The 9509-nt window shown below is 37.5% G+C and overlaps 1 protein-coding gene across 1 annotated transcript; it reads right to left on the reverse strand.

Moving 5' to 3' along the window:
- Positions 1-1750: 1750 nt before the first annotated feature.
- Positions 1751-6687, reverse strand: CCDC107 (coiled-coil domain containing 107; the record flags this gene model as incomplete). Its single annotated transcript, XM_009573665.1, has 5 exons — positions 1751-2269; positions 2878-2987; positions 3818-3908; positions 5189-5255; positions 6482-6687. Coding segments are annotated over 5 exons (749 nt in total), but the record flags the coding sequence as incomplete, so codon positions are not given.
- Positions 6688-9509: the final 2822 nt, after the last annotated feature.

The raw sequence follows: 9509 nt of genomic DNA on the forward strand, positions 1-9509 counted from the left end.
GCGCAGCGGTTGCCGGCCCTGGGCACTTAGGCGTTGCACAGGTGCGTGTCTTCAACTAACCCAGGCGGCGGACACCGGGGACTCCAGAATAGCCGCAACAGGGCTCACGGTGAATGTTTGTAGCCCTGGGTCGGACATACAGCTGTTACCCCGAAGTAGCTCAAAGCCTTACGGACAAAGGCTTCGAGTAGCAGCAGCGTCGAAAGACTAGTGAATGCGAAAGCCACAGCACTGGTGATTGACGCTGCCCGAGGCAGTGAGATCCTGCGGGTAAGGTCACCAGCAGTAGTGGCAGCGCCTAAGGCAGCAGTACCTACCCGCATCCACGCCAGCTCTCACAGCAGGACGAGCGATGGAGACACAAACAGCAAACGCCACGGCAGCACAGCACGCCTGGTTCCCATTCCTTCATTCCTTCTGATCAAAGCCTTTGAAATTAGTTTCAGTTCACTTCAGTTAGACTTCAGAAGATAGCCTCTCTGCGATTACCTTTTTTTTTTTAAACAGTTCCAGTTGTCCTGAATGACCAGACCTACACCAGTTATTTTTAAAAATCAAAGTGTGTTCAAGTACCAGTTCTGATTCATCTGTTCTGTCTTGGGGAAAAATCTGTCACCTCTTGAGAAACCCTGGCTTTCTGGTCAATCAGTTTTCCAAAGTTAGGCAAAATCTCACTTATCGCAAAACTAAAAATAAACTGACACCAAGGATGTATTTCTGGATGCTGCTACTTTCAAGCCTGTGAGATCCATTTTTAGAACCAAAGACGTACCATGTTTCTACACAAGAATGAACAATTCATTCCATTTCAGTGAGTGACACAGTAATAGTTTTGGTCCCTTTAACTACAGTACATTTCCTCCATAAAAACAAATCCAAGTGTTATTTTCCTGTAAGAAAAAAGATGGCAGAAGAGTTCAGGCGTTTTAACTGGCCTACTTAAAAGCTATGCAATTATAAAACAGGAAATTTAACAGCATTGTACTGTCAGACCTACCTCTTATGTAACTCCTGGCATTAAAGGGTGGCCGTTTCACAGGCATGCGCATTAAGTGAACAAAAAATTAGTAGAAAATAAAGGTCTGGACAAAAATTATTCTGGCAAAGGAAAAAAATGCTTTTCTAAACACTGACCTAAAAAAGCCACTATTGAGTTGGCATAATGTATTGAAAAAAGAAAGCCCCACAGTTCTTGAATGATATGTAGCAATCCTTCTCTTAATACTGATTTAAGAAAAAGTGTATTACCAGGCCAGATTCACTATAGTGTTAAAATATGTATGAAGCAGGAATACTAGTACTAATGTGTATCAATCAATTATTAGGCAGTTGCTGAGTTTAACAAGTGGCAGGTGGGGAAGAAATTTTGTGATCCAGCGTAAAACATTAAGGTTTAAATTGACATACAAAACTATACATCATTCCTGAGGAGACAGCAAACTGAGACATAATTATTTTAAAATAGTGTCTGTGGCTAAATTTCTCTCTCCAAAGAAACTTGTCTATAAATGCATCTCTAAGACTTAAGCTGTACTGCTTTTCATTCCCCGCCCCTCAAGGAAAGTTTTCCACAAAGAGCTAAATTCATCAGTGCATGCTCTTTAATGAACTCAAGAAAGTCACAGTTCAAGTGGCACCATGCTTACTAGTTAGAAAACATTTATGAAACATCTATTCTTTATAGTCTTAATTACAAGATATTCCAATATTTCAGTGAAGCATCAGATATAATTACAGTGCATTATATACAGAGTACAGAAATATTTTTATAGGAAAAAATAAATAGAAAAAAAATATGTAAACATCCTGAGTGAAATTCTGCTGCCACTGAAGTCAGTTACAGAACTATCATAGGTGTGAGCACAGGCAGTATTTCACCCCTCTTTTAAAGCATACAGCAGTGCACATAACTTCATTCAAAACAGCTTAAAGTGCATACAACATTGTAAAAAAAAAAAATTCATAAGCTTTTGAAAGTTTCATGTATGCAGATTTCATTCATATCTATTACGTCTCCTCAATCCCATCTCTTCTGATTCAGTGGCATCTTTCTTTATCACTTCTTGGTCTTCCACCACATCTGGCTCAAACTGATGTACTTCACATTCGCCATATAATTCATGCTTTTCTATTCTGTAATCATTATCAACATCCTCAAGCAAATCTTCATTACTGTCATCTACTCTATCATCTGTTTCTTCCTCTTGAGAATGTTCAGCAAATGACTGAATGAGATCTTCAAGTTTCTCATTACAAATGTGGCTGACATCTTAATTCACAAAAAAAACCAAAATGAAAGTTTAAATTACTAGAAAGGCTCAAAATTTCAGGGTCAGTTTAGAAGTAGAATATTTTTTTGTTATGTTTTCTCTCTTTTATTAAGACTCATCTAATGCAAAATTCCCCAAGTTTGTAGTGAACCATTCTTAACATTTAAGATTTCACCTGGACTACTATGCACCTCTTGGAAGTCTCCAGTTGAAACTAATACACAATTTGCTGTTTAGTATATTATGCAAGCACTATCCACAGCCTTAGAGGTCCCTACCTAGGAATCCTCAGACTAAAGTTAATCCAATACTAACAGACTGCTCAGGAACTCACATTCAAGAAGCCAGTTTTAACAAAGCAGAACGTGACTGTGTGGTCTATCCTAGCTCAATGTCTTTTAGCACGTATTCTTAAAAAAAAATTACGATATACCAAAAATTTGAAATTAGATACACCTCAAACAGGAAGAATGGTAGTCCTCCAGAATAAAATTAATTCCACACACATTACCTAGGATGCAGGAGCTGAACATTATTATAATAAGATCTGTTTATGCTTTTAAAATATAAACTACTTAGTTATCTATCCTACCGGAAATCAAAGTACCTTTCATCTTGTTTTCTGATTTATCCAATCCACTTTCTTTCATCAGTCGTCTAATTGACTGGAGCTGTGTCATTATTTCATCTTTCTGCTCACAAGCTAAAGCATTAACACTAGAAAAAAAGACAGATGTCAACAGCTGAAAGATTACCTTGGAAGTGAGTGCTTGATAATAATGCACAAGATTGCAATATTTCCTTCAGTGGATAAATACAATAGTTAAGTTAGCAACACGTTTAGGTCAAGCTTTTCCTTGAGAACTGTCCCTTGAGAAGTGGGGAGCCCATCACCTACACCCACTGAATAATCTAGTTGCTGAATTCTAACATTGGAGCCCCAATGGCCAAGGTTGAGTAATGACTACTGAAAGAAACAATTATCCAAAGTAATTTTATTTTGAGGACAACAATGTCTAACACAGAACTTTACAGTTTAGCGGTTTTTCTCATTTATTTCAGATTTTGTTTACTCTCTCTCCTCCCCATCACTACTAGAAATTTTTTAGGCAAATTGGTCAGTGAATTTGCTGCTTAATAATTTCAGCACATATTAAGTTCAGAAGTACACTAAAGGAACAATCATGAAATCCTGCATGTTTTCAACTAGGCTTCATGAAGGATGTCAGTCTACAGAAAATGTCAGTCTACAGAAAATGGTTCACATTAAAGTTTAAGTTGTTAAGCTACAGTAACTTCATCGTAAGTCTGAGCTTTTACATTTATGTTTGGTGAACAAGACAGAGGAGGTGTCTGTGAAAAGACTGCAAATGGCAGAACAGGTATTACCTGCAAAAGGCTACAGAAACAGTAAGTAATTAAAGAAGGTTCCGAAACACTGTTCCCTGCTTATACATAAGGAACATTTTAAGAACTCTTTGTTAACATTTTGGAGAATTTCAATTTACAGAAAACAATACTAACTGAGATGTTTTAGAAACACTCACCAGTTTGACAGTGGATCCAGCTGAGTCAATAAAGAATTTAACATTTTCTCTGTCTGTGCTAGATGCTGCTCCAGTTCTAAGAGCTGATGCTCTAACAAAAAACAAAAGCAAAAAAAAAAAAAAGGAGGGAGGCAGAGGGAGGAGTAGAGAGGGGGAAGAAGAGGCAAGGCAGGAGAGAGAGAACATTGGAAGACATGGATTTACAATACCAAAAGGATATTAATTTACATTTTGGTTGGGCAGATTCAAAAACAGGAAGGTTTTTTTCTCTGTAAAATTCTAGAATATGAAAAGGGAGTGGTGGTGGTAAGAACAGAAGTCTTACTACGTGTGACCAGAAGTCCTTCTCATCCAATAACCCATCTCCAATAGTGTCCAACAGAGGACATCTTGGTAGAAACTGAGTGAGAATCTGGCTCTCACCTTCCCAGCCTCAAAAACTATGCAGTTCCAAGACTTCCTGAGGTGTAAGTAGTGTATTTATATTTCATATACTGTCACGAATTTGCCTACTCACACCTTGCAAATATATTCAACACCTAGTGCACTAGAGTTGAGATGAGTAACTCCACCTAAAATACTATCAAACTTTGAAGAAAGAAGAATGCAACGTGCAAGGATGGTGAGTAGGCAGTGTAGCAAATCATTGCTGAACCTGATTTACAATCTGGTGTACAGGGACACCAAAAGAGGCTGCTAGTTGTTAAATTAACTAAAAACCTGTCTACACAAGGGGCAAAAAAAGTATGAAAACAGCTCAACTTTGATGTGCCATAACTTTTTGTCCGAAGGAAAGCCCACTTCTTGGCATGTGCAGAATAGACTGAATCAGACAAAAGTACTCTGTATCATGAAGAAAAAGATGGCACCATTTATTCTGTCTCTTCTATAAACATTTAATGCTTTTGATAGGTCTCTAATTTGGCCCAGAAATTCAACAGTCTCTATAATTGTTTATCCATACTGCTCCACTATCAATAGAGTTCAATCCTAAAGCAGATCATTACATCCTTTTTAAATACCCTATTACTTCTAAAGATTGTTATATCCTATTTAAGCATCCTATTCTACTGATGAAAACTGAACGGGTCTTAAGTAAGAAAAACATCAGACATTAAAAGGCAGAGAATCATACTATATTATTATAGCTGTTTTAAAGAATATTACCATCTGGAGTTTTCAAACAAACCTCTAACAAGTGTTTCAAATATACACAATAACAAAGTGGGTTTTGTAGGTTCCTAACTGCACTTAAGTAACTTAAAAGATCGTTCTTGTTTAGATAGACTGCATCAATGAAAATATGTAGCTTTGTTCCAGCAGCAAATACGCATTTCTGGTGAACATACGCATTCTGAATGGGTATCTTACCTGTTTCCTTTGCCTTGTCTTCTGTACTTTTTTCCTTTTTAGAGAGACTTTCTTCATGTGACTTCATCTTTAATAAATACAATCACGTTAAAAGACTTCATCACTATTTGTATATTAAAAATAAAAATGCATTTTGAAATTTACTGAAAGTAAATAGCGACCACAAAAATGTGCTCTAATAATTAAACTTTTTTCCTGCCATGCCTTCTTCCTACCTTAAACTAACACTTCTGATTTTAAGCGATGACATGACTGACAAAAGCTGTAAAAGAAAACAGTTGCTATTTCAGCTCCAGTTTTCAAAAATGAACAGAAGTTCAACCTTCTAGGTTACTGGATCCAGTCTCCTACCATTAACTAGGAGGTAAACCTTCTTTCTTAAAGTAATAAAGATGCTATTATAAAAATATTTACATTTCAATCCCACAAGCACAAGTATAAAGAGTTGTAACACCCAAAATATTGGTTTTATGATGTTTAAATCTTATTTACAACCTAATTAAATTTATTTTTAATTCAGCCTCTATGTTCATCTTGCTAAGCTGTTGTATTCTTCTCACATAGGAGATGATATGAAACTGACTATGGAAATGAAGATGCTGTCTCTGCTCCTGTTCAGGTTTAAGTTTTTTTTTTTCTCCTGAAGGCAAGCAACAATGTTCCAGGTGCACTCTCAGCATTGCAAGTGCTGTAATATCTCTTACTATAAATAATACATATCAAGACTGATATTTAAAAAAAAAAAACAAACAACTGATCACGTGTTTTCCTTTCTTAATTTATTAATGGTAGAAAAGGTATCACATTTCATGGATAAAAGTCTATGTTGCAGCTGCATGACGAAATGAGAAGACCAAGTAAAAAGTCTAGACTACTCGCTATTCTATCTAAGTGCTAATCTAAGACTATTACTCTGCAGGAGTCGTCCATCTCCTTCCCATACTCAATCTCATTCTGAAGAATGAAAAGGAAGTGAAATAGTGATGAGGCTTAAGTTACAGCCTCAGGTAACAGCACTGTTTATGTTCTCAGATTCTTATCTGAGGTCAGGGCGGGAGCAGGTAAGGTTCTCATTTCTTTAAGTGTCTAAAAAAAGGTAAGTCAAAAGCCTTCATAAGGAAGAATCAGATATGCTATAATTTTAACTTTGGAGCTCACATTCAAAGTCAAACCGAGCAAGAAATGGCTTTTGGACAACTATATACATAGGATCAGAATTGGGGGGCGGGGGGAACCCCAACCAGTTACATTTCCTTCTAATTTCAGTAATTTAATGCTTTTCTTATGGCTTACCTTAAGAAATTTGTATGCTGCAAACACTCCTACTCCAAGAGCATACAACGGCATGAGTGTGAATGCTAAGTCTCTACCATTTCCTCTTGTTCTCTCACTCTTTATCTCTTTTTCCATTGCATTTCTCATCTGCTGAATACTCTGGTAAGTATTACTATCAGAATTTCCTGGGTTCAGGTGAACTTGATGAACTGTCTGAGGACTACCTTAAAAATTAAATTGAGAGAAAGACGACAAAAGTTAGAAAGGAAATTAAGAGTCCAATTAGTTTCACAACTGGAATTAAAATGTTTTCTTCTTGTGTGATCATCTTTATTCATCACTCTTCTAAGACAGTGTGGTCAGCCCTGCATCCAAATAAAGTTACAAAAAAAAAAATTTAAAAATCACTCTTTCATGAATAGAACACAAAGTTAAATCTAGTCTAGCAAAGACTCTCAAACTAAGTTTCCATGTTTCTTCAGGATATAAGTTTTAAGTTTCTTCCTTCACAGCAACATTGGCAAACCCATGGCAAACCACAGAAAGGCAGATGTAGCAAGAAACAACTTAAATCTTGAAATTAAAGCATACTCAGAGAAACTATTAACAATGCCGAGAACAGTTACAAATTAATATTTTTCCTCTGTAACAAAGAAAGGAGTTAAACAGGAACTGAATTGTCTAGTCCCAGGGAAGAAAAAATGTTTTGTTGAAATACACATGCTGTGCTGCTGCTTTCGTTATTTTGACAGTAAATATCCACAGTGTTATGTGGATACTCCCACAGGCTTAGAAGTGCTGTACCTCTGCAAATCAAATATTTAGCAGGAAAAGATTACACAATAGCAAAGAGATGCAACCTTGGAATCCTGAAGTATTTTTGCGTGTAATTTGCCTGCCAGAACAGGGAGCAGATGAACAACAGCAAGTGTCATTGCTCGACTTAGGAATTAGGTTATTTGGTAGTTAAATCTGGGGTTCATGGGACATGCACATGAGAAGCAGTGCAATCGGCTAAAGAATGCAGATGCAGAGACAGACAGGAGGTGATTGGGGGTGTGTGAAGTTTCACACTGATGTCTCAACTGACTGCCTAGACTTATACTTTCAAATCCCTTTGAACATTCAGTTCATCATAATTTAATATATCAGAACTGAGTATGGGTAAAACAAGATTCACATTCTCTAAAAACTCCTAAATAAAAAAACCATTATGCAAATCACTTCTTGTCAATTAATACTGAAACAGTGGCATTTCAAGAATTTACAGGAACATAACTCGAGTGTGCAAGAGACAGCCACAATCAGGTAGAGAAAAAAATTAACGTAAATTACAACTCCCAGTGAAACAACTGTTTTGCTACAGCTTCTTCCAAATACAAGAGAAAAAGGAATCTAATTCTGCTAACTTAAGCTGGTACTTTGTGATAAGAGATCTCGAACAGCGTTTCAGAATTGTCTAAAATGAGTTAGTCAGCAAAGTTTTTCAGACTTCCAGGAATGAGCCTGGCTGTAGTGACGTTTACTATCAGCTCTGCAGTCAAGTTGTGCCAGGCATTACTGCAAGTTCTTCCACATGTCATTGATCAGTCTGCAACATATGCATTTGGAGTTGACCTTTTATCTGTATGTTTTCTCATTGGAACTCGAAACAGAACTGGACACAAAAAATTAAATGCCCTAGCTGATACAAGCAGAACTCAAGCTACCTTAATCATTTAATGCAAGTTCAGGCACACATTTTCCTTTCAACACAAGCAGGTTTAGACTTACTAAAACTGCATTAACTAATCTGGAAATCACGTTTTATCTTACATATAGTTTTCCTCCTTTCAGAATGTTTCCCATTGATTACTAGTTTTAAGTTTGCACTCACTCTTTTTTCCTTACTTTCAGTTCTATTTGTTTTTAATGTAAATGAGGAGATTTACTAAAATACCTAATAGCACAGATGAAAAAATTTCCACAGGTCATACAAGTAAGAATATGGTCAAGGGAAACACCACCTTCCTGGCACAGAGGAGGGATGTTGAATCCTAATGGAGTCCAGTGTCCTGCACCAAGTTTATCCCACAGAAGAAACAGCAGAGTGAGTTACTGGCCAAACAGGAGAAAAGAAGAAACCAGACAGGTGAGAACAGCAGATCTGCCTGAAATTTATTTTATGCAGTGATGGGCCAATACATCAGTAGAATCAGAGGCAGGTGAAGTGTTGCTTTTTTTAAGGTTTCGTTTTAAAAGAATTTGATCTACAGGAAATGATAGCTACCATATAAATTAAAAGTAATCAAGCAAAACAGGCCAGGCTAGAGCTTATGAAGCACAGTAAGTTCAACATCAGCTGGGAAGAACACGGTAGCAGCTCAAGGCTCACTTTTCCTGCCTCCCAGGGAAAAGCACAGACACATAATTTGGAGGATTACAGCAACTATCTACCCCTTGGTTTACAATGCCTTGGAAGGCATCATCAATGAATCACAGAGCTACCTCAAGAAAGCAGGCTTTTTGTAATTTTCCAAAACGAAAGTGGACCTTTGGACCTTGAGCCAAATCCTCAGCTGACGTACACTAACATAGCTTAACATACATTTGGACCACTCAAGCTTTAACAAGCAGTAAGTTCTCTAGCCCATTCAGAGGTATCTTTTCTAAACAAGCATCTTGGACTCTTTCCAACTCACCACCCGACAAATCTCATAGGATTCTGTGCTAATGTTTACTAACAGTAACACTTGGCTTCCGTATTGCAATTCTAACACGCGCAGTGAATTTTGTCCTCTCTGACACCTCACGGCTACTCATCTGTTAGAGCAACTGTGCCCCTGCAGGCATTATCCGTTGAACTGCCCCGATAAGATAAGCTTCCAATAATAGGGTGTTACCTGCATCTAAAAGTAATTTTCTTAAGACAACCCCGAAAAAAATCGAAACGGTAATGAACTAGAAAAGCAAAATATAAGGCGGGGGGGGTGGGGGAGTGGGAAGTTAAGGCGAGGGGGTGAGCGCACCCCCGCCAGCTCGGAGCCGCCTGACAAGGCCTCCCCCT

Source organism: Fulmarus glacialis, unplaced genomic scaffold, assembly GCF_000690835.1.
Source record: "Fulmarus glacialis isolate BGI_N327 unplaced genomic scaffold, ASM69083v1 Scaffold45942, whole genome shotgun sequence".
Lineage (NCBI taxonomy): Eukaryota > Metazoa > Chordata > Aves > Procellariiformes > Procellariidae > Fulmarus > Fulmarus glacialis.